General features: G+C 40.8%; 2 protein-coding genes across 8 annotated transcripts in view; both read left to right on the top strand.

Annotated features, from left to right (window-relative positions):
• Positions 1–285: 285 nt before the first annotated feature.
• Positions 286–17,161, top strand: ppp1r13bb (protein phosphatase 1, regulatory subunit 13Bb). Of its 4 annotated transcripts, none has more exons than XM_033990971.2 (19): positions 292–667; positions 919–1,069; positions 6,450–6,597; positions 7,064–7,183; positions 7,414–7,484; positions 8,623–8,724; positions 9,516–9,690; positions 9,926–10,125; positions 10,530–10,694; positions 10,822–11,011; positions 11,329–11,451; positions 12,460–12,590; positions 12,692–13,136; positions 13,233–13,993; positions 14,076–14,213; positions 14,478–14,611; positions 14,699–14,865; positions 14,955–15,154; positions 15,496–17,161. In XM_033990971.2, exons 2-19 carry the CDS (start codon positions 1,061–1,063, stop codon positions 15,535–15,537), a joined length of 3,321 nt encoding a protein of 1,106 aa, XP_033846862.1. In that variant the 5' UTR covers positions 292–667; positions 919–1,060; the 3' UTR covers positions 15,538–17,161. The 4 variants fall into 4 exon arrangements, with proteins under 4 accessions (XP_033846865.1, XP_033846862.1, XP_033846863.1 ...); XM_033990972.2 differs by having other exon boundaries at positions 10,530–10,670; XM_033990974.2 differs by lacking the exon at positions 11,329–11,451 and having other exon boundaries at positions 286–667; positions 10,530–10,670.
• A 641-nt stretch (positions 17,162–17,802) lies between these two features.
• The window catches only part of LOC117393091 (disheveled-associated activator of morphogenesis 1-like), a 37,083-nt gene continuing 28,904 nt past the window's right edge, over positions 17,803–25,981 (top strand). For 2 of the 4 annotated variants that reach the window (XM_033991267.2, XM_055232153.1), the window contains exon 1: positions 17,803–17,948. The gene's annotated coding sequence lies outside the window, so the exon portion shown is untranslated. The remainder of the gene's footprint in view (positions 17,949–25,981) is intronic. The other 2 variants (XM_055232154.1, XM_033991269.2) reach the window with 2 other exon arrangements.

A 25,981-nucleotide genomic window follows, 5' to 3' on the forward strand; every position in this document is an offset into this window, starting at 1 on the left:
TAAAACACATACAATTTGAAATTGGACTATTCTGGCCAATTCTTAAAAATGTATCTATTATGTATATTTAGGTCTGGTTTACCCAAACTATATTGTACGTAGGCCAATCGTAATTGATCAAATGTGATTAAATGAGTAAATAAGCAAATTCAATAAAAACATATGAAGTGAATAGAAATGTCTGATTAGTCATCTCTTCGATAGTTTTTTAGACTGTAATACGTGATAGTTTATCCAGACCGCTCTAGATAGTGACGCTTGATTCTTGACATTTTACGTTGACGTGCTGAAGCTCCACCTCTTTTACAGTCAACAACTGGAATCCAGCTATTTTATTTTCGTCAACTAGCTTTGCTACGCTATTAACCATGGGCATTTCGTTAAATACATAGAGAGGATTTACCTTTTTGTGCTGATGTTTGCATGGGACAGGTTAACTGGAAATTAAAACATCGAAATAGGACCGATGAGCAACCACTGCAAGTTAAAGGGCCAACGAGAGCGAAGTGATCGCCTTGCATACCGTCCATTAGCCACTTCGCAAAGCAGCTAGCACAGCTAACAGCAGAAACAGCGTTAGCTGCATTGGACAGCTGCTCGGATAACCCTGCGTGCCTTCAACAGTAGCTCGTATACAGCCGAGAACAATGCTTCGCCCCTGACACTGGTGAGTTTAATAACATTTTATCTGCTGATAATGACATAAAAACGTGCGTTACAAATTTGTAATGACTCGCTCTAGCGGTGCAATAAAAGCCTGCACTGGCTCGCCATTGGCCCGGTTGTAGCAGTAGCAACGCAGAGCCACGCCTGGATGAAACATTAATGATCCTTGAACAAATTCAGAATAATCTATTAGTATGAATCAATAGTTGTATAGGTATTCTGAGTAAAGCATGGCCACTGTTTGCTTTTCAGAGAGAGTGAGGCCCTGTTGGTTGTCACTTTGGGGAGACCACAGAAGAGGTTTGGTTGAGTCCAGCGGTGTCTCTGAGGACTGGAGGGGCACCGACATCCTTCACTGATGCTCTCCTGGTTCTGACCTGCCACAGCTTCCAACATGATGCCAGTAGGTATCTGGGGACTCTTCTGCTGCAGTAAGCAAGCTGCACAATGATAGACTAGCTGTGAAATATATTCCTATTTATATTACACATTAAATAAATTATGTCGTTACACTATAATTCATAGTTAATTCAAAGTCTAGTTAAATTAATTTAAAATCGTTATGCACTACTGCACTAAGTTGTGGGACAGGATTTGTGTTTGTACGTAGTGTATATCAATAGTGTTCGAAGTTGTTTGTAGTACAGAGAATAGACTGAATGCCTGAATGGTAATAATGCTTTGTTGGATTTCCTTTGTCGCTTTTAGTACTGAGAATACAGTGAGGAATTGTGGGAAAGACTGATTTCAGCCTTTTTGGCCTTCGGGGAGGGGAACATGAACTTCACTACAGGATAAGTTTACACTAAAAAATAGGTCTCCTCATTATAAAGAGGGGTGGTGTTGAGTTTTGATCCACTTCTGTCACATCACAGTGCGTACTAAATAGCACTTTAATCTCCATGCTGCTAAAAATGTATGTATCATCATTAAATAACTCACATTGCTGATCAATAGGGATATGTAAAAGGTATGTAAAATGAAGTCTTGCAGTATGAGTTACTAACTTGCTGCTGCATTTGAACTTGAATCCATTTGTCTCTTGACTGGTCTTCACTTGTAGAGTTTGTTTTGTCTGTGGCTAATTAAGTTATGAGTGTGGTAATACCTATAGAAAATATTGCTATAAACAATATTATTGAAACTCATTTTATGCCACTGGCACAATAAATGGGATAAAACGGGATAGTACCCGTAAACCTTTTTCTAAATTGATTAAATGTATTGAATTAACATAAGCAGCAACAAATAAAAGATAAGATAAATAAAAAGATTTAAATAAAAGATAAATACTGTAGTATTAACATCCATAACATTTGACATAGCAGCTATTCAGCCTTCTGCTGCGTCATCATTCGTATTATGAATAGTACTAGTGCAACACACATGATAAAATTGTTCCAGCTTTGATTTATTGACTGATAAATTGATACTTCTCATGACTGGCTTATGTTACATGTTTTTTTTTTTTTTTTAATTCAATTTTTTTTTCTTGTATAACCTTCAAGCCCGACTGGTAGAACATTTTTCTTTGATACGTCTGACTGCATTGACTGCAATAGCATTTGTATCCAGTGCCCTCGATAGGCTGCTATGGGGCATCCGAGTCAAAAATCCAGTGAAGCAGAGTACTCCCTTGGATCTTGCGTGACTTTGGCAGCCAACAAGGCCTCAGCAAATCTGGGTCCGTGTGGCTGCGTTTGACTAATGCTGTTGTTAAGAGGAACTTTTGAGCTGAGGAGACTGTCACATAGCATTAATCTCAGGGTGCAGTGGAGTTGGCCTGGGATAGACTCACAGAGGAGGTAAACATTGTTTAGTATGTGTTGTTGCATTTTTTTTAATGATGGTGGTGTGCAGCATAAAAATAGAATTAGTTGAGTCATGACAGCGTTACACATGGAATATGGATAAATGGCATTGGCTCTTTTAACAGTGGTACGGATTCTCCCCCACTTATATTTGTCCTTTGGAAATCATAATTACTTTAAATTACTATATATACTAACCAATTTTGTGGGCTATTTTAGATTGTTAATTGAATTTTCCAGTTTCTTTGTTTAGGGGTGGTAGGTTCATTTACATCTTGGGTGATGGGATTATTTTCACCCCCTTATTTAATCATATTTCATGACAAAATCTGTCCATCCACAGCAAATCCATGTGCAGCAGTCTGTCTGTTGAATAGGCAAACCTTTTACAGTTGGATCCTCATCTGACACAACACTCCTCTGTTGTCCAGGCTTGGGACTGACTTGGGACCCGCTGTGGCTTGATTTAATGTTTTTATCAAACGTAAAATGAGAGCATTTTAAGCCATTATTAAACAAGAAAAACTTGCATCTAACTTCATAAAAGGCTTGTATACTGTAAGCATTCTGGCCACTTGTTGCATAATTTGTCTCGCATAATATGTCTACAGTGTAAATAAATACTTTTGAAGAAGATTATGTCTTTAGTACTTACACCTACCAAATGCTAATAATAGGTAATAAGGGTGGGAGGAGACAAGACATTGACTTGTGTTATTATAAATGATCATAAACAGTTTTATTCATATATTACTAAGATTTTATGAAACATTTTTAAATGTATCCTAATCAATGGATTTTTTCATTAATCATTTTGTGATTAAGGCATTGGTTCCACAGCAAAATCTTAACATTTACTGCATTTTTCAACAGTTTAATGTACTGTTCGGTTTCCATAGCGACAAGAAATCTTGTAGTGCGAGATCCTGTCCCATCCCAAACGTGTATCCACATTAACTGGCAGAGAGGCAATGATATGGTATTTTTGGGACACTTGCCATTAGACCTGGCTAAGTTTTCCTCCTCATCCACCAGTCAGTCCCTGTCCTCTCGGGCTGTTTATCTCTCTCTCCTTCTCCCTCCCGCTCGGAATTACACATAGACCCAAGTGTTTTTCCTCCAACCTCCTCTGCAGCACTTTTCAAATCCACGGACCGCTGCCTGCTCCGTGTATCAGGATGGCATAACAATTAAGTCTTTACAGCCGATCCTAAAGCTACAATGATGAAGCGTTTTGTGACTATAGTGTTGCGTAGCCTGGTTAGCCTGTCCAAGGAGAATCGCATTTGGGCAAAGGAGCATCCGCGGGCACCTAAGGAGATCAGGAGGAAGCGGAGGGCAGCCAAGAGAGCCACCAACATGGGCAGACACAACTTAGTGAGAGCGGTTGGTCAATTTGATCTCTAACTGCATTGCGTTGTAAATGGTTTATTGAATGAGATTTGATAATCTATTGATCTGTTATTGGCTGAATGATTAAAATGATGTCTGTCACAAGTACTAATACGTTTAGTGCGACTAGGGATTTAGTGTGCAGTTATAGGTGACATTTTGAGGACTTTTCACCATTTAAAAGATATAATATTTTGTTTTCAATTCTTAATTGCTATGGCAACCATCCCAATTTTTCATCATTCTGAAACCCATGGATAATGTTTAGTTTTTCCTACATATATTTGTATTTGTGCCCAATATATTTGCTCTTCTTGATTGTTCTCCAAGTGTTATCAGTGTATCAATGTTATCATTATATATGATCTATCATTATTAATTATATGATCTATATTTAAACTAACAGATTTTACAAGAATGTTACTATAGAACATTACTGTTATATATTCATGGGTTTCAGCTTCATATTATACGCAATATTTGAGGACCTTTCCCCCTTCAGAAGATATAATATTTTGTGTTAATTGTTAATCTCTATGGCAATAGTCCTTTTTTATCATTCTGAAATGAATGGATGGCTGAAGGCAGCCTCATGTCATATGAGAACATAAAATTACCTAAACTGCATATCGTTTACTGCTGTATTGCTCCTTGTGAGTTGGTTCACTGCCACAGCTGAAATATTGGACATGTTATAGGATTTTTGTAAAGTGACCGGAGTGAGACCTTTAGCGGTGGTCCCTGAGCTCCAACCAGTTTCCAATTGAGCCAAAATCTAAACAATTACACTGTGACTGAAAACACACAGAGTCTCAAGGAAATGTCCATGAAACACTGTCATCATTAAAATGAGTCATTCTGTCCCTGGATAATAATGTGGTCTCAGCCTAACAGCAAACCTCTGGTAATATTTTTAACACAGTTGAGCACTGTTATATTCTACATTCAAAAAGATTCATTATTTTTGCAGATTCTTGATTCATTCTTGTCAATAAGGCAAAAAAAAAAATCACATTTACTTTCCTTGCATATATAGGTTATAATTTTTTTTGAGTCAGTGTTATTTTTTTCTTCTTAAAAGCTAACAAATATGTCTTTCATATTGACATAACAGTTTTTTAATCAGAGCCATTTTTCTTTAAAAATATATTGAGAGCGGATTATAGATCCCTTGACTAAAAAGCCTCATGCTGATGATTGACAATTTGAAATGACTGGATCTTGATTTGATTAAAATTTGATTCATTTTACAGCCCATAGATACACCCCTTATGTAGTAGCACAAGCCTATGTGCCTGAATAGGTCTTTTCTTATTCAATAAAATTCAAGCAACTTTATTAGTCCCCAAGGAGCAAAAGGCACAAAGCAGAGCTGCAGATATTCACAAACAACATAAAGGGATAAGGACAAAATACATGCAGAAGTATTGTATACTTTCAAACATTTTGTTGCTATTCTGAACATTTTTCAACAGTAATTGTGAGTTATAATTGCAAATTCATCTTGATTACCACATTTTTTTGTCTTTTTTCCCTTTTGCATCTGACTTGTTTGTTTACCCTCATTCCAGAATATGGTATTTATTTTACTAGCACACAATTTTTGTATTTATTTTTCCTTTGAATTACCACCATACAATATAATATGTGTATGTTTGCTGATATGTCCACTTATGGTATCATTACTGTACAAAGTCATACAGCCAATCCCTCATAGTTGGATCCAAAGGTCACATTGCCGCAACTGTGCCGTGTCACCTTCTGCAGTTTGACAATGTTTAGATCTGCGTTATAATTCCAGTGCACGTACTCCATCTTAAGGCTTTGAAAGACATCCAAAAATGTAACAATTTTCCTAAACATCACTCAGGTGTATACGAGTATTTCAGTTGCATTGCTGTACATGTAAGGGCATGCAGTGCTATGTGGTAACTCACGGACTGCTTTGGGACCACTAATCACAGTTAACAACAGAATGACAGGCAGAGGCATGAGTCTAGCACAAAGTAAAGAGTGGGCCAGTGTACTGCAAAATGTTCTGTCAGCACTAAAGCTTTGTCCCACACATGAGAGGGTTAAACCTGGCCCCAAAACACCAGTTACATGCAATGTGTATAAGGCTGAGCTGTTTTGAGATGAAATATATGATGCATTTTCAAAGATCAAGTTTCAGTTTGTATTTCTACCGGCTTTAGCATTTTATATGCAAGTGAGGTATGCACTTCTAAACTAACACAAGAATCACGTGCATTGCAGATAGGGGTGGGCAATATTGACAAAAAAATCATCATGTTAAATTTTGCATATCTTCAAAACAATCTTCTTAATCTGCCCACCTCTAATTATTTCTGGCTTGTTTCTGTGGTATGCCATACTGAGAAACCTTCCCGGCATAGTAATAACATCTCCAGGGCTACGAGAAGCACTAGAAAAGTTACATAGTGCATATTTAGTCTTCCTGCCCTTTTGTGGCATTTGTTCCACTGTGGTCTCTGGAGATTAAATATGTGAAATTTCTATGGCCATAATAGTAATGTTATGTTTAATATTTATTTAAGTAATTTCTTTTTTCTTTTTTAGATGATTTTGACCGTTTATCTCAGTGATGGGGAACAGGCTGTGACGGAGGTGCCAATCACCCCGGAAACGACGTGCCGTGACGTGGTTGAGTTTTGCAAAGAGCCAGGCGAGAGCGGCTGTCACCTGGCAGAAGTCTGGAGGGGCAACGGTAAGAAGTAACCCAACAAATTATAACCTCGTAAAGGAATGAAAAATATCTGATGCTGATTTCATTTGGGAGCCTAGTTTACTCAGAGATTATTTGGGATTTATGCTGGCACAGTCACAACAGCACTGACACAACAGATTTCTCCCCAGTCAACACACGCTCGTTTTCATCCTTGTACCAGACACACCCATGTTATCAGCATTTTTTCACTGACTGCCACACCCCTTCTAAGGACGACATCCTAGCTGGAGGCTTTACGAACTAATGTTATGTAATAGATTTGGCTGGATCTTGTTTAATACAGCTGTCTGGGACTAAAACCAGTTCAGTGCTTTCTCTATCTACCCAACAGAACTAAATCATATTCTACTGCTCAGTAAAGTTGCAAGTTTGGATCTAGATTTATTTTGTTATGCTAAATGTTTTCCCTAATTCTAAATATAAAATACTATGGTTATTTCTACAGAGCGAGCGATCCCCTTTGAGCACATGATGTATGAGCATCTACAGAAATGGGGACCTCGGAAACAAGAAGTCAAATTCTTCCTCCGGCACGAAGACTCACCAACGGAGGGCAGTGATCAAGGTACACAGCAAACGGACTTAGTAATTATTTTTCAGTCTTTCCAATGTTTTTTAGTTGCCTAAGGTTAACATTGTAATTACAAGTTTGATCAAGTTGTTTTCAGTCACACTTCTATTTTTGTTTTTGAATGTCAGTGTATTTCATTTTCATCTGCAATTTTCAATAAAGTTATGTAAATTGTATCCCTCAAAATGCATGTTGCAAGTAAAATGATTTCCTTTTTTAAACAGGGAGTCAGCAGTCTCAGGACCAAACTACACGCAGAGGAGGAAACACTGGAGAGAAGCACAATGAGAATGGGGTAAAATTTATCTTAGAATTGACAGTAATGTATAAGTAAAAGACATAAAACCTTTGTTTTATGCCTTGCGTTTTATGCACAGATCTCATTGATAGTTTTTATAGGTGTCCCATTATTGAGCTACTGCAGAGTCACAGAGCAGAGAGCATTTGTAAGAGCAGCCTCTGGCTCAGTGTTTTTGCTGGCATCTGTCTGTCCCAGATTTTACAATGGGCAAGTGTTATGGTCAAGGGACCCCTAATTCTACCTCAAGGCTCTGAGTGAGCATCCAAATAAAAACAAAGATGCTTTATTACAGTAGGATTCTTATGTACTGCAGATACTGTATGAAGCCTTTTTTTGTAATTCTTAATGCAGAGGTGCGATGACAGATCCCAGTAGTAGTAATCTCAGTTAGACACAATATTGATCTGCTGTCACTCTTGCATCACGTCTTGTCTTAGCCATTATCTGTCAACTTGATGTGAATTTTCTTATTAAAATGTGATTTAGAGGATTATTATGGCGATGCAGCCTGATGATATAACCAGCCCTAAGAGGATCATTGCATTGGCGTTTTGTATGGGCCACTGCCCAAACCCCAGGGGCTTTGTGTCCATCGAGCAGAGCTGATCGTCCTCTTGAGAGGCCACTGCATCTTAAAGAGCACAGGTGCCCCAGGGCAGTGACAAGAAGCAGGCATCTTAAAAATGTATTCTGTAGAGCCGGAGTTTCATGACATTTGGAATTAAAATGTTTTAGAGATGTTAATATGGTGATTATGTAACTAGTGGGTTTACCTTGTCACGATCTGAGGGTGTGTGTGTGTGTCCGTGTCCCTGGGCTGAACTGTCACTGATGCTCCACTGCACAGCCCTGCTTTAGTGACTGTGGCCAATGGTTTCCTCTACACGGCACATCTCAGCCTCATCTGACTCACCTCTTCCTCAGAATACTCAGGGTGATATTTTTGTTGTTTTATCACCGTTGTATTTCTGTGAATCACCCATTTAGTATGTTGATGCTAATTTTGTCTCAGAATATTCATTTATACTAAATATTCTAAACTCCTGTCTTTTTCATCTCAACACTTTGCCATTTCTCAGTCCCTCTGTGCCATTGCTGTGGGCAGTATATCTTATGTATGTGTGTTTTGTAGGTGGGGGGCCAACGTGTGGAGCTCACTCTGTCCGAGCTTCAGGAGATGGCCACACGGCAGCAGCAGCAGATCGAGGCTCAGCAGCAGATGCTCGTTGCAAAGGTAAAAAAGTCTGTTTATAATCAGATCATCCCATGGGGCAATGTTCATCTGATTGCAGTAATTATGTATGCACTATGTATGAGTGTGATATGTGCCAATCCATGCTGACAAGTGACTTAGCAAGACTTAATAGCAGTGTTTCCCACAGGTTTATATGAGTATGACTATGTTTGCACAGTCAATCCTTCTTCAATAAGTACATAGAATACAATGTTTGGAGTAAATATGTCACTTATTGCCTCTACTGAATAAAGATTACATAAAGGTACTTATATTTAAAAAGCAATAAGCATCATTTTTAATACTCTTTTATTGCTTAGCATCTTTTAGCCTATGGGGACAAAAGTTTACTATGGCACCACCGCAGTCTTCTCTATTAATGGGAAATACTTCATAAGAATTTCACCCACATTTCGACATTTGATCAGTCAAATCACCTCTGCCTGGCTCTTACATTTTCAATTTCTTAACATAGTTTACTGGTATCAGTATCAGATGTAAGACTCATGGTTCAAACGGCAGTTGCATAGCTTTTATGTTAGCAGAGCAAAAGTAGGCCCCCTCAAAGCCCTGCAGTCATTTGGAACCTGGGACTGTCATTTCCTATTTTCTGACAAACTGGAGCAGTTCTCAGTGGGACGGAAAGTCATTTGACCCTTTCTTAATCCTCAGACAGTCTCGACACAGCTCCACAGTCTGAGAGAGTCTAGATCACTGATGTGAAATATAGAGTTTTTTGTTATGTTATTTGTACTTTTATAATTGCTTTTTTTTTTTAATGTAATTTATAGGAGCAGCGTCTGCGTTACCTGAAGCAGCAGGAGCGGCGGCAGCAGCAGACTGTTTCAGAGAGCGAGAAGCTGCAGAGACTGAAGGAGCGAGTGGAGAGTCAAGAGGCCAAGCTCAAGAAGATCAGAGCAATGAGGGGCCAAGTGGACTACAGCAAGGTCATCAACGGAAACCTGTGTATGTATTAGCTTATAGAAATGTCACATAGTGAGAAAGTTTAACAGGAAATCACTGGACCTATCCATATTAAGTTGCGTTAGACCAAAGTAAAATAATGATTTACAAATGTTATAATTTCATACTGAATACCTGAATTACCTCGTACCTGGGTATAACTGATTAATATAAAGTATTTTATACAATTTTAGTCTTCTTCCTAAGTATTGAAGCTAACTCATTGACTCTTTTTCAGCGGCGGAGATTGAGCAGGTGACCAGTCTGTTCCAGGAGAAACAGTCAGAGCTGCAGGCCGCGGTGCTGAGAGTGGAGCAGTTGAGCCTGCAGCTGGAGGAACTGCGAAGGGGGAAGCTCAATGGAGTTCAGAGCACCTTAGGGGGACAAGTGGCCGGTACTGCCGCGCTAGAGCTCAAGAAACTCTACCAGGAGCTTCAGGTAAAGAGAAGCTCATGTTTAATGCACAAATAATTGAATTGTGTGTTTTTATTTGTGTTTTAATAATGGCACCGCCAACATTTAAAGTGTATTTGACTTGTAAGACCACACATTTCGCTAAAACATAACTATCATAATTAAAGATGTTACTAAAAATTTTGCCTGATTTCTTGGACATGGGCAGCAGTAATGATAATAGCAGATTTGTGCAGGCAAAGAAGGAATTTAGCTACATGCCAGCTTTATGTGAAAAGGCCCAGTCATAGAGTCATTAACCATAAAATATCTGCACTAATAGAAAATCCACATTAAATCATGGGCTCTTAAGAATGTTATGGTGTCACATCAGCCTATTAATAAAACTTAATGCTTGATTAATAATAATGTTACCGTTTTCTGTTTAGATTCGCAACAAATTGAACCAAGAGCAAAATAGTAAGCTCCAACAACAGAAGGAGCTCCTCAACAAACGCAACATGGAGGTGACGCTGATGGACAAGCGCATCAGCGAACTACGGGAACGGCTCTACAAGAAAAAAGCTGAGGCACGTCAAAAAGAGAACCTCCCTGTAAGACTAGAAGTGCATAACACATACAAGTGAAGACAATATTAGTCACTGGGAATGAAAGTATATTCATATACATCTGAAAGAGGTTCACTGCATAATTTCTCTAATAAAACTCCTTATTTTACAGCTCAACAGAGCCAATGGGCCTCCCTCTCCTCAGCCTGCCCCTGGAACACTGGGGAGGGTGGCTGCTGTTGGGCCTTATATTCAGGTCCCTTCACCTGGTCGTCAGGAGGGCTACACACTACCCCCCGAACCACTGAAGCCTCAGAGTCTGGGAGTCAACAACCAAACCAACCAGGGACGGCCCAAGTCAGGTTAGTTATATAATACAGGCATGTTTGACTATAGGCTGTAAATTTTGTGTTTTGGTGTGCGTACAGGACTTTGTAAATATGATGTAGACCTTGCACAAATGATGTTAATACTTTCTATATCTTGCATGTTACTCTTTTCCTTGCTACCTTGTCAGTTTTCCACCTGAAGAGTTTTTATGTAGCTCCTGTTCCTCTAACTCTGCTCTCTGTCTGTGTATGTCATGTATACTCTTGTCCCTCCCTTCTCTCATGTCACTGTTGTCTTGTCTTTGTTATGTCTGTTTGCTTGGGTGGGTGGGGCGACGCTTGTTGGGCAGATGGTGTGCGAAAGCCCCCCGGCCCATGGAAGGTGTCTGATTTAGACATCGTAGTGGACCCGGTGCCCCCCGAAACGCAGCAGCCAGGTCCTGTAGCCTCGTCTGGCTCTGACGGCTCGTCCCGTGAGTGCTCAGTGCTGCTTAAGCACAAGGAAGGCACCTGCTGAACCTTCTCTGTAGACTCCTGGAATCCTCAGCAGCTAGACTCTTTATTACACATATTCTTGGTTTTCTCTTTACTGTGATTTTTAACTACATGAATTAAATTAATGCCATTCTTTTTTTCAAATTCATTGATACAATTGACATTCCTGAAACCCTATTATTCTTTAGGTTTCTCTTTGAACTCTGAAATAGATCCAGCACACAGAGATATCTGCTGCCCCCTACAGTCCAAACGTTGATGGTAAATTAAAGAGCTGCTGATAATTTCTGCACACATTTGTGCCCTTCTTTGTGAGAGGGTTCATTCAGTCGAGTGCCACAAAAATGTCCTTTAACTACAATCGTGACTCCTGACATGTTTGGACTTCTTTTTAACCTCACCTCTCATTCACATCCTAACATTTAACATGCCCAAGAATACTTCTTGTCCATGTTAAAGAGACCAGCTTTAATATGAAAACATTAATAACAGTTTGTTTATTATGATTTAATGTTTTTTTGTTGTTGTTTTGCTTCCTTTCACCCTATAAAAAGATAATTTTATAATTGATAAAGCAAACATTAAAGCACAGAACATTAAACCCCTTTATATTTTGCTGTAAGTCTCAAGATAATTTCATCCTATTGATCCTAAAACAGTGGTCTATTAATTATGGCTCTGGGCTGTATTTGAGACCATTGGTGATGAGATTTTTTTCTGGTAAATTGGGTTATTTACAATGTAATAGGATGTGATAAGTTTAAAACCTTCCATTGACTACCATTTTAGATCAAAAAGGAACTACATTCAATAAACTACTGAAATATATTTTTATTGTTATAAGTTTACAACAAAGCCTGTTTGATCTATCTTTGGTAGATTTTGTGATGTTGTGAGGTGTTTTGTAAAGTCACTCTGGTCCTTTTCATACCATTTAAATAACAGTGTAATGATTTGTAGTTAATTTTCCTTTTCGTTCTCATTAGCAAATGATGCTGGTTGGCCTACTATAGGCAAGTCGAGCACTTTGAAACCACCGGAGAGAAGAGACTCAGGAAGTGATACTCAGGGCAAGAGCCCCCCCTCAGGCTCCCCTGTGGCTCCAGGTGCAGATAAGGTCAGTACCGGTCTTATTCTTTAATTCATTGTTCTGTTTAGATTGTCTTGTAGATGGGAACATTAATATACTTTCTCACTCTTGTGTTATTTGTCTCATAGGTATTGTCAGTGTCCTCCCCAGGCGTGCCAAAGCCACAGCCCCCTCCTTATGGCTCCCACCTCAGTTCTGCAAACTCTGCCACCTCCTTGGACAGACGAAAGGATGTCCCGCCTCCTCTCTCTCGTCCTTTACCCAACCCCCCTCCTCCAGCTTGGCCCCGTGTCCCCCCATCCACAGGGTCATCTTCTCAGCAGATACAACAGCGTATCTCAGTGCCCCCCAGCCCCACCTTCCAGCCCAACACACCCATGTTCCCTCCCAGTCTGAGCGAGCGCCTCGACCCTCCTCCCGCTGTGGCAGTGCGCCCTTTCATTGCAGACAGGGGTTCACGGCCTCAGTCGCCCCGAAAAGGCCCTGCTACCATGAACTCAAGCTCCATCTATCACATGTACCTCCAGCAGGCAGCGCACAAAGGCCAGCCACCCAAGCCCACTCTCAAAGCAGGTACATTTTTAGAGTCATGTTCTATATTGTGTTAGGTACTGTTAATGTTTTTGTCATTTTGAAAGGGTAAATACTAAATTCCAGCTGTATCCCTAGTGTATGGAAAGCCTGTTCTACCATCCAGCTCGACTCCTCCCTCACCCCTCCCCTTCGTCCAGGCTGGTACATTTGTATTACCTGGGGGTGAGGAGACTTTGGAGGGAGAGTTTGATGAACTGGACGGTTTGCAGCACCTGGAGCCCTCAGCACCTCCTCCCAGTGTAGAGAACATCCCACGACCACTCAGTCCAACTAAGCTTACACCAATGGTACACTCACCACTGCGCTACCAAAGCGATGCCGACCTGGAGGTACTGCGTAAAAAATTGGCCAATGCTCCAAGACCGCTGAAGAAGAGGAGCTCTATCACAGAGCCAGAGGGCCCCAGTGGTCCAAACATCCAAAAGCTGCTGTACCAGAGGTTTAACACTCTGGCTGGGGGGATGGAGGGCAGTGGAGTCAGTGCAACCCCAGGTGGCAACGGTGCAGGTAATGGAACCCCCTTCTATCAGCCGAACCCTCCGGCTTATCTGGGAGGAGAGGCTGGTGCTGACACAGACAATGGCAACCTCCCCTCAGAGACCCAGCTTCCGCCTCCGCCAGAGCCAGAGGAGGCCAGCTCTGACCCAGGTGCATCCACTGACGACAATGACAATGAGCCGCTGCCCCCTCCACCCGAAGGACTGGCCGACACAGATGAGGCTGAAGGAGCTGATGAGGACAATAATAACATGGACAGCTCTGAGGCGCTGCTGCCTAGCCCTGTGCCAGAAGTTAGTACTCCAGAGGAGAGCGGAGAGGCATCCTCACAAACACTGGTCAGACAGCTGCTCTGGTGCACATACGGTACAGTGTTAATATACTATATCATTTGTTAAATATATATATTTTGTGTTGCAGGAAAAGCGCACAAACTTAAAAAAGCCAAACTCAGAGCGCACCGGGCATGGATTCAGGGTCAAGTTTAACCCACTGGCTCTTCTGCTTGATGCCTCGCTGGAGGGAGAATTTGACCTGGTTCAGAGGATCATTTATGAGGTACAGTATATTGTTGCATATGTGAACCTTTCATTATATTATTGGATCCTTATAGTGTGGTCAATGCCAACATGCATTCCTCAGTCACTTGGTACAAATCAACAGGAGGTGACAAAGCGACACACGTCACATCTCTGTGTGGTAACAGTGTCACTGTTAAAATGAGCCTTTGGATGCAATATACTTGTTGCATTGTTCACATCCCACCACTTTGAAAAGAGATATTTATGTTTGAGTTTGTAAACATAATTATATTTGTTTTAGGTGGAGAATCCAAGCACTCCAAATGATGAGGGCATCACTCCGCTGCACAATGCTGTGTGTGCAGGTCATCATCACATAGTGAAGTTTCTGTTGGATTTTGGAGTCAATGTCAATGCCGCTGACAGTGATGGATGGTAAATCCCATTACAAGTATAAAAAATTGACTTGATCTAAAAACTGTATAGTACCAATACTCCCAATCTCCTCTGTGTTTTTACTAGGACTCCTCTTCACTGTGCTGCGTCCTGCAACAGTGTTCATCTCTGCAAATTGTTGGTGGAATCGGGAGCGGCCATATTTGCCAGCACCATCAGTGATGTTGAAACAGCTGCAGATAAATGCGAAGAAATGGAGGAGGGCTACATTCAGTGCTCACAGTTTCTTTATGGTTAGTTGCATTGAGGTACTTTTGTACAATAAAACTCAGCAGCCTGTGTATTCGTGTACTTCAATAACTGACTCTTGGTGACTTTGCAGGTGTCCAAGAGAAGATGGGTGTGATGAACAAAGGCACTGTGTATGCCCTGTGGGATTACGAGGCTCAGAACCAGGATGAACTCTCATTCAAAGAGGGAGACCCTATCACCATCCTGAGGCGGCAGGACGACAGTGAGACAGACTGGTGGTGGGCAAGGCTCGAAGACAGTGAGGGCTATGTGCCCCGCAACCTCCTAGGGGTAATGACACAAACCTATTCAGACCATTCACACTGCAAAGGCATGGGAAATACTTGCCCAACTAGTTTTGTAGATTTATTGAGTACTGGTAATTCCTAAATTGATCAATTGTCAGCGATTATGTCTAGTAAAATCTTTTAGCAATCTTTGCTTCTTTCAACAGTACAATTCCTTTCCTTTCCATGTGTACCTTTTATAAAAAAAATAATAATTTGCTTTGAAAATATATTGTCCAGCTTGGATTTAGTCTTGAAATAATAGATTTTTACAATTTGATTCTGTGGGCAACACTGCACATTTTAAAAATAAAGTTATAGAAATCAATTTTTGTCTCTTTTCAGCTATATCCTCGGATCAAACCTCGGCAGCGCTCCCTGGCATAGCACCTCTGTGCGCTGATCTCCGGCAAACAACTGGAATCTTCAAACCATGAGCAGAGAACAAAATCGCCTGGTGCTCTGTCCTAGCAGCCATTACCCCCCTTGTCTCCCTCCTGTCTCTGGGCACCTCAGACGCACACCTCGACTCTCACTGATGCACAGATGATCAAACTTTCACTCCTCAAATCACTCCTTCATATTCTTCAAGCCTTTTGTTTTTGTTTTGGGTCCATTATGGTTTAATACCCTTTAACGTTAGCTCTGTTACTCTAATACTGTACTGGCATCAAGAACAAACATGCATCGTGTGGTAGGTTTAAACACTAGTCATACTTCTTCAAGCACAGTGGGGTTCTTATTTTACCTGTGCATTTTATTACATCTGAAAATATAATAAGTCATACCCCAACACCGATTAAGTACATTGTACCATTCTAATCAGTATTAATCATAACTGCTGGTCAGAGTAAATTTATTTAACTTCATAACCGCAGATTAGTCTGCAAATATGGTTTCTAAATTTATTTGATTTTAACATTTCATTAGTTTCAGAAAATCTATGCTTAAATCTACATTACTAGAATGTGCTGAAGGGATGTCTATAAAATAACTAAATACAAATCTTTTATCATCATTGTTTATCTGCTTTGTACAGTTGTTTTTAGTTTGATTTCTTTTATGTAGTGCATTTATTTGTTGCGTCCTAAAATACAAATGTTAGGTGGGCCTTTGTTTTGGGAGATCTGATCACCCTTAAATGGGCAAAAGAAATCTTAAAAGATGTGTTACCAAAAATAAGATATATTAAATTCTGTGTATATTTAATGAATTAGCCTATTCTCAAAGTGTCTTAAAGTTAGTTAGTTTTGGACCTATTGAAAAAAGAAAGCTAAGAACAAGAGAGTATTGTTTGCAGTTTATAAAGCTACTATGACAGAAAAGAATATATATTAAAAGTTGATTTCCTGATTGGGAAAATGAAAGCAGCATCTCCACATGAATTTCAATGCCGTAATTATCAACTATTTCTTCACTGTTGAATGACCTTTGTTCAACCCCTTGGTGTTTCATCCCAGCTTTCCATTCACAAAGTTGACATACAATATATTTTACTTGGTTTTGGCAGTTCCCACTTGAAACACTCAGGACCAACATGGTGCTGCCGACACTGTTCCACCACAAAACTAGTGATCACTCATATTTATATCTCTACTTCAAACAGAAACCATTCTCTTAAACTAGAGTGTCTGATTGTAACATTTGCGTTTGGTATTGACAGAAAGGGTAGGGCTTGCTGCAGACAATCCTGGACATGTCCTGTAATTATTTAAGTTAGCTGTCTGCCCCCTTGTTCAGGTTAACACTACTCCTATAACACAAAATTTATCATTTATCATTCATAATTTATCATAATAATTCTGAACCTTTGAGTCCAAGTTAACTTGTGTGTAAACCTTGAGTGAATGAGTACTATGCCGAGCGGCCTAAGCTTTGTCGCAGTGTGAACCTGTACATAGTGTGAGGGATGTGTTACGTCTGATTGCCATATGGACAGCTGGTCTTCTGTAAAAAGTACTGTACTCACAACATTCTGTAAATGGTGACAATAAAACAAGCTCTGGCATGATTATGCTTCACGTTTTTATGCCACATTATTTTCCTTGGATGAAGCATGAGGGAATTTTAACATTTATTATTATCCCAAAAAACAACTATAAGATTTTAATTGGACTGAGAAAGAACAGAAATGAGGAGTGGTCTAGTACAGGTAGGTATTTGTCTTACTATTGTGGCTGATAAGTAGTCTTTGCCTATGTCAGTTTCAATATTTTAAAATCTAAATCAATGCAATAAAGTGGATTTTACTTTCCACCACAAGGGGGCAGTAAATGCCCTGGGCACATCGACAGTGAGGGCACTGGTCAGTGGTCTCAGCCACTATAATCCTTTCATACGTCAGTATACTTTTTATTAAATTACTTACTTTTAATTAAACTAAATAGACTAATGATATCAAAGTCTAAGTGTAGCATGCCAACATAACTTTAGCATTAGCATTTTTGGTAAATTACCTACAACTTTCATATGCAAAATATTTTAAAACGTATGTTTAGGCAAAGGTCTTCTACTGATATTACAATACTACAATTACAATTACAATACAATTATTACTGATTCACTCAAACCATCCTGGTATTATTTTTAATACTACAACGCCCATAATGCCCCAGTGTGGGACAGAACAGCGCATGCGCACTGACTGGGTTTGTGAGCCGATGACATCACGGCCACCCCGGGCCAACCAGTCGGTTTAATCATCTCCCAGCCGTCTACGCGTTGTTTTTCCTTTTGCTTTGCCATACTCGAATTAGTTTGTGGATTCAAGAAGGCATAAATATGTCTGACGCACAGAGGTAAGAAGCTTGTCTTTGGACTGAAACTTTTCCCCTGATGTTTGAAACAAAGCCCCGCTGTGGGGCTCGCCACACCGGGTCCGGGCTCTTGTTTGATGAGGTGGAGCTGACCTCTCTGCCCGGTGTGTGCGTTCATCTCTGTAACCGTCACGTTTGTTGTGGATGTGGCTTTTTTACTGTGCGTTTTTCGGTCACTTTTCATTGAGTTCGTTGATGGTGCTGCTCATCCGTTGTTTACGCTCGTGGGCTCAGGCTGGAGTCGGGTGACATTTGCATGTATTTTGCAACTGTATGATCAGCCTTCTAGTCTTGTCTCTGCGTTGACCTCTCCACCCGTAATTCCTATTTGTTAAAGTAAATTTAAGTTACACTCGTGCTTTAAAAAGACCCGTTTGGTTTTAGTGCGCAGTGTGACTGACTTTAATCCTGTATTAAACTGATGACCTCCTGCGTGACCATAGTTGTAAATATGCAGTGATTGGGGTCTCATTGTTGTCATTTATTTAATAATGTTGGAATACGATATCAAATAATTGCAAGGCCATTGAGTTTAAATTGATGATTGTTTTCGTTATTTGCTTCCATTTTAATTGCACGCACTGTTGCCCACCTTCTTCTTACTCCTCTGTATGAGTTCTGTTGAAAAGAGGTCATACTCAGCCATGAAGCACCTCCACTGTTACATTATACTTTATAAAGGTGCCGTGCCTGCAGGCTGTGAGACATGCAATAGCCTACCTGTTGTCACTCAGTAATCAAATGTGTTACTGTACTGTTGCCCAGAAGTGGAATGACTCACTTAAGAAAAACATGATGTAATTGTTGGGGTCAGAGGGCATTATACAGAGATTACTGCAGTACTTTCCTCTTGGTGCTGTGGTTCTCACCGAGTCTTATCAGAAAAGGACTTGCATTCCGGAGAATTAAAATGCTCTAAATCACTGAGGGGCCTGTAGGTGCATGTAGTGAGCCGCTGCTATGGCTCTTTGTGTGAGCGGCTTTCTCTGTCTGCAAAACATGCCCCTCCATCAACTTTGCAGCCTCTCAATAGCGTCCAGTGTACAAGTGTGACCAGCTTTTCAAATACAGCCCACAAAGTGCAAAAGTCTTAAATAATTGTTTGGTTTTCAGATTCTAGAAGAGAGACAGATTTGCCTATTGCAATATTGTACTTTGCCATGAAATATTCAAAATGCACAAATGTTGAACCTCATCATTTTTATTAGTGACTAGAGACAGGAACTCACTTTTACACCAGAAATGTGTGTTTTAACAGTATCATTTTTAGCTGCCCCCATTTGTATTAAATATTATTGGCCTATAGAATGTTGTGATGTCATCTGAAACCCAACAAAAGCTGAACTTACCAACTGTCATGTATCAAAGTGAAGAGATAATCATATAACAAAGGCATTTATAGCGCGTATGCCAAGGTACCAGTTCTATTTCTAAAGTTCTAGTGCCCAAACATTGATATGATCCAAGTTCAGATGAAAGCTGTAGTTCAGAATCCTCCCTTTTATGATGTTTATACAATTATTACATTAGTATTTTCACAAATTGTCATGGTCCCTATAGAAGACTTCTGTGTCAAATTGGATATTTCAATTGTCTTAAATGCAAATATTGCACAAAAGTGTAATGTAAACGCATATAGTTCTTGACTATTTTACAATTGTTTCTTCCTTATGGTAACTACCTCAGTCAATATTTGTGCCTAATATTTGCATCGGTAATGAGGTTGTTGTGTGTTCAGGCTACAGGCTCAGCAGGTCCTGTGGCAGGTGAGTGGTGCATTGTCCCTTTTAGTAAAGTGATCTGCTCCTTGTTTTGTCAACACTGAGCAGCCGTCAGCAACAGTGCTGCTGTTGTGCTGTTGGCTCCAGTTGTTTGTTGATGGTTCATGTCATCCCTCTGTGATTACAGCCCTGAACCCACCGCACCGGCCGCAAAAACACTCCTCACGACTCACAACATCTGACACCGTGTTTCCATTGAGTGTACATGGAGTATTTCCTCACTTTACTTCTTTGTAGTTAATTCAATACAAATGCAGACACTAGGGAAAATTGTGAGGTTTTTGTCAGAAATTACATAATTTGGATTATATTTTGATATTGAGTAGGTTTATTTGTTGGAGGCTTCTACAAATTAATCCTTTAATATGTTTACAATACAGCTAGCTCTTTTGTTTTATCATAATGATGGCAGTACATTTAGTCTGTTACGGTTGGTACCCAGACCAGTGCTCCCTTGTGCCCTGATAGATGACTGATAAGACATTCACAATTTATAGCTCTTTCATAACAAACATGCAGTTTTACTTTGTAGTCCACACACAGGCGCACGCACACACCCACACACACACACACACACAGGCACAGGCACACAAGGAGCTGAGTGCAGTGTCCATCGGCACAGGCTCTGCAGACCTGAGGGGAGTTTGAGTGACCTCGTGTTCGGTTTCAGAGAGGCCTCCTGCACCGGCTCACAGTAGGCCTCATGTTGACACAGTAAGTGGCTACGTAACAACAAAGGCTTTAGTCTAATTATTTTTTACTCATACAAATCTCATTTAAAGACCTTTAACACAGCTGAGCCCCCATATGTCATCAGGAGCCTTTATGTTGTGTTGGCATTAATGTACACACACACACACACACACACACGCATCCACACACAAGTAGGTGTCTGCTACTGCTCCTAATGACCTCCCACTGCACACAATTACAAGTGTGCTGTGTGCAAATGCAGTCACTCAACCAAACAGCCTACACATATTTGTAAACAACAAGACTGAAATAAATATTTAGTCTTTTCTTGTATATATTATGAATTACAAGTCTAAAGAGCAACTTTGTCACATGGTGCAACTCTGGGAGGTGCATAGTTGGCATATGGAGTACCCTGCACTTTACAAAGTGCTGGACAGGACCAACACCACAAATGAACTCTGTGACTCCTCATTAGTGCAGCACTGCCTGTGTGATCTGTTTGTAAAGCCAATAGTATGACCTGCTTGTGTATGATAATCTGTCATACTTTTATAGTATGCAGCATATGTCTGTGGCTGTCCTCATAATGTCATACAAACCCTGTTCACTGTGGTCATTGTGTGTGACCTACAAACTGAACATGTTTCTCATGTTTTGCTTCTCTGTAGTGCAGAGGCTGATGTGGGATCAGCTCTGGACCTACGGGTCGGTGCTCCGGCCTTGTAACAATAGGCCTGTGACTGTTTGAATGTGCCATTCTCTGTGCGCTGTGCTTCACTTGGGCCAGACAATGGCTTCATTTAGCATCTCTTTTCTGCTGCAGCTTGCTTTGTCGCTATGGCACCCCTCACTGCCACACCCTGCCCCCCGCCTGCCCCCCACCTGCCCCCCACCTGCCCTGCGTCTTTGCACTTGTCCTCAGCTTGAGTCAGACTGCCATAGCTGGACACACCCCGAACAGCCCAGCATTTTCAAAATAGTTTACTTCTTAAAAGATTAATCTTAATTCGTTTAAATAGAAAAATATATATTTGGCTTAACATGATCCATGTAGAGTACACTCAATGTAGACCTTTATGACATAAACAAATCCTGAGGCTAAAATTCTGTATGATGTTATGTTTGGTGTGGCTGCGTTATTCCTCCACATAGCTCACAAGATGGGACATATACAGCGCGTTCTTTTTATTAATGAGGCCGACGTAGGTCTGGTAAACACAGAACCAAACCAAATAAGACTCCTGATGCAGACAGCCCCTCCCGCCACAGACTCTTGACCCCCTTTTGTCCTGAAGTCAGAGGTCACTGCCCCATTTCTAGCTTGAGCACTAAGCTCAGGCACATTTTAAATGAATGTCTCTTAAACTGACAGCTCTCAGGCTATGGGTGAATAACAGGGATCTTTGGTACATAATGTAAAGCTTATGAAGAGAAAATGGGCTTCTAGTCCTAATAAAAGCCCCACTCCTGTGTCAGGCTGATAGGCCTCACAGGAACCAGCAGAACTGGGTGACCCACCACCAGATATTTTAGGATTATTTGAACTTGATGTAGCTGTACTCTGGAGAACATAGGATTGTGTGCTACTTCATGTTAGGAGTCTGTTCTAGGCTCTAAAAAGGGCACTATCACCCAAGTCATGCAGAATTACTGACAACAGAACTGAATATTTTATTTTACTTGATGAAACATTTTGGACTGGTAAGTTGAGTCTATATTTGTATTTCTAGTCGTGCTTAGTTTGAAGCTGATTAAATGAAAATCATAAGTATCTGCTTAGATCCTGGTTTCCCTGTTTAGGCCAGTGTTCATAGTGTATGACATGCTTTAAACAGGAATAATGCCTCATTAAAACTAGTGAAGCCAACCTCCGATTGTACTGCTGATGAGCTCCAGGGCAATGGGTCAGTCCCATGTCCTGTGTGAGGCTCAGCAGTCTGTTTCGTCTGTGCGTCCCTTTGCCTTTTTCTAGCTCTCTTTAGTAATGTTCTTCTGAAGAGCATCAATGAAGATTCTATGGATTCTATGAAGGTCTGCTACTCCAAAGTGAAAACAACTTGTAATGTTTTGAATTTAATCTCCCCTCATTAGTGTTTATTTAGGACAACATATAGGTTCAGTGGGCATTGTACTACATGTGTAGGACATCAGAGTGATCCTGATCCTTATGGATTATATAAAGGCGTTTCACTGTTAAATCTCGCATTGTCTTCCAGGGCATACAAAGAGGATTAATCTTAAAGATTCTATCACCGCATCCAGAGGCTCGGAGGAAGTGTTTATCAAGAGGATGAAGTTCATCCGGCGTTTAGCATTCACAGTAACAATAACAGGGTCACATGTCCCTTTACATGTATGTAGAATGCTCTGCAGTGACCTGACCAACAGCTCACTGTTTGTGTGTTTGAAAGCCCAAAGTCCAAGTTCTTAGAACCTCTCACACAGTCCAGCCCTCCTTCCACAAACTCAAGTCCTGACATGTTTCGTGCAAAGCACAAAAACACAACCTGTTGTGGCTATTGGGTTATCTCTCCCATCAGTCTGAATGATTCTGTCCTTCAAGAAAGGCTTTCTATGTGCAAACCATTTTGGCCTGTTTTTTTGTTTTTTTTGCCCTGTTTTTTTGTTGGCCTGCCTTATTTGAGTCTATTTTTTGTTTTAAATGAAGATGGGCTTTGTTTCTGATTGTCTTTGTGAACTGTTGGTTTCCCCTAGACACATTGCTGTGATTGTGACGGCTAATGTCAGTCATGCAGAGTTGAGCACATTTGTTGTGGTTAAAGAGCACCTTTTGTGTGTTTAAAATTTTCTAGTGTGCTGCTCTTATCTGAACAGGGAACTCTGTGAGGCTCTATGCTCTCCGCAGGGACAGCAGACAGCCTTGCTTCTGGGCCACAGTTTGAGGCCATTGCCCTAGGTTCCTGAGTTAAGCAAGACTCACAACAGCTCCATGTGCTGTGTGAAGCAGCTGCACTAACAAACGGTGATAGTGTTACACCTTCAGTGACCGCGCCCCTCCACCTCAAATTGACTTGAATATAAAGTTTATTGATCCACTTGGGAAATAATTTGGACATTTGTTTTGCTTTGTTCCTTCACGCTTCCTTCATGCTCTGATCCCTACGGCTATTCATGATACAGCTCGCACCAAACCAGTGTTTCTGTAGCTCTCTGTACCTCTGTTTGTGCTGCTGACAGCTGAGACACCACAGGGCAGAGCTGTCAGGTCCATCCAGTTTAACAGCCGCTGTCATCGTCCCTAAAACATCCCCTTTGGTTTTCTGTTCAGTGACTCTTATTATTCTGCACAATCTGCAGTCATGTGGAATAGGGCTCTGGTTATGGTACTGAGGAGAAGCAGCATTTAACCAACCCTCTTCTGACAGACTGACCAGAGGTTTCTTTATGGATAGGCAAGCAGTGGTCCCCGAACCAGAAGGTCGGATGATTGATTTCCGCAAGAAATGGGCAAGAAATTTCACCTACCTTGCCTAGTATGAATGTCTTGTGTGCATCGGTGATTGGTGATCAGTTGTGCTGATGGCGCAGATTGGCAGTGAATGAATAAAGATTACAGTGTATTGCTTCGACAAGCCTATAAAATGCATTACAAGGATAAGGCATTATTATTCTTAAGAAGTAAAAACATGCAAACCGGATCATGTCTTTGGCTGCACGCAACCTGTGGAGTTTGTAATAAGCGTCTGTCTTCAGTGTCAGAGCAGACCAGTGCTGATTGGATTATGTTGGATTACCGCTCCTCTTTTATTTGTGTACATGCTTCCTCTTCTGTGGTCATTATGCTGTGCTCTAGTATATCCTGCGAACTCTACTAAAGACGTGTGAAGCCAATCCCACATCTGCTGGAACACAAAGTTCAGACACAGCCTTTGAACCCAGAAATTCTGTCAATCCATAACAAGCACGCTCTCCGCAGCTGCCATTTTCTTCTTGGTGTCACTACACCAGAGTGGCTTATGGGAAAGCCTCTGGCCTCTACCACGATTACGCTGTTCTCTGATTATAACTGTCCTGAACACTGTGCTTTATTGAATCATTGGAAGCAGAAGTCAGCAGTGTGTTCCTCTGGGATGCACCCTGTTTTCCGTGGGGTAATTACAAGGCTCTGAGGGTGGCACTGGCAGCGGGACCCTTTCTAATCGGGCCATTTAATTAGTGATGCTGAGGGTCTTCTGGCAGGGAAGGGCCGCTCCACAGTTGGAATTTATAAGGCTCCACCCAAGATAAAACATATGTACAGTGAGGGCCTCCACCACATGATACGGATGTAATATAATGTTCCCTTCACACATTCCTCTGCAACACACAGTCTGGACTGTCAATCTCTCATTAGCACCATGCAGTGTTTAAAAACACTGGCCTCATATGGCTTTATGTTTCTTTACAATCAACAAGTTTCAAGTTTGTCCTTGTCCAATGCACATCCCCAAATCCCACCAATGTACAACTGTGTAATCTGTGAGTGAAAGCTTGTAATCACTTGTGCACTTTTCAGGGTCATCTGGAGTCTGTATCCAATGAGATTCTACGCCTTTTTGCTCCCCTTACAAGTGGCGTCATCTAAACTCCATCAGATTTACACCGTAGCTTGTCATAAATGAGAACATAAATATGCATCACAATGTTGTTCAGCAGATTAGTCTTGGTCCTGTTTTTGGTGTCCAAAGCGTTGCATGCATGAGGTGTGGGGCTAGTACCTGCTCCTGGGTCAATGTCCATGGGGCAAACAGCAGCCTGTTGCCATGGGAACAGATCTGTCTGTTATTCCAGCTGCAGGACATTCTTTTCAGAGTCACTCCTGAACTGCACAGCCTCTGTGTTATCTTCTCATACTCTCAGGGGCCTGCACTCTCTCAAATTATTTCCCATAATTCTACTGTCAGGGCATGTGATAATCTGGCACCCCTTCAAATAGATAAGGTCATGTATTTTAGAACCTCTTAAAATGGCAAGAAAGAAAAGGGACGGCAAGGATGGGTTACTGTCAAAACTGAATATACAACCACAATATTCAATATCCACAATTGACAATATTGATTAAAATGCAGTTAATGGAGATTCAAGTATCGAACATGATGTGCAGAAATGTAACACAAAAAATATCTTATTTGCGAGATTCCTTCTTAATCTACTCTCTTTTCAGGCTTTTAAAATATTTGTATTATATTTTATTACTCAAATTGTGCATATCTCCAAAACAAAAAGGCCTTTTTTTTACATAACAATATTAAAGCCAAGAGCTTCTTATGTAAAGCAAATGAGTTAATTTGGGGCCCCTGCGGCAAAGGTGAATAATTACTCACTGTTGTTTAGGAAAGCTTTTGTGGTTTGATTTGTGACTTCCCTAAGGCGTAAAGCTGCTTGAGCACATCTGACACAGAGAAAAGGTAATGCACCAATCAGCCTCCACACAGCCATAATGTCGTCCTTAAGATCGATCATTATTTACCCCTCTGAACAGGAAACATAGACAGGTTTGTCGCACCTGTCAGCAACACCTGTCAGCACCTGTATCAG

This window comes from Periophthalmus magnuspinnatus, chromosome 24, assembly GCF_009829125.3.
Source record: "Periophthalmus magnuspinnatus isolate fPerMag1 chromosome 24, fPerMag1.2.pri, whole genome shotgun sequence".
Classification (NCBI taxonomy): Eukaryota; Metazoa; Chordata; class Actinopteri; order Gobiiformes; family Gobiidae; genus Periophthalmus; species Periophthalmus magnuspinnatus.

What these genes read in the sequence shown, in the direction of transcription:
- ppp1r13bb (XM_033990971.2), top strand. An exon ending in AGAAGTCTGGAGGGGCAACG is followed by an intron (nt 6,598 to 7,063) that starts GTAAGAAGTAAC and finishes TTATTTCTACAG; the next exon opens with AGCGAGCGATCCCCTTTGAG. An exon ending in GTCAAAAAGAGAACCTCCCT is followed by an intron (nt 10,695 to 10,821) that starts GTAAGACTAGAA and finishes CTTATTTTACAG; the next exon opens with CTCAACAGAGCCAATGGGCC.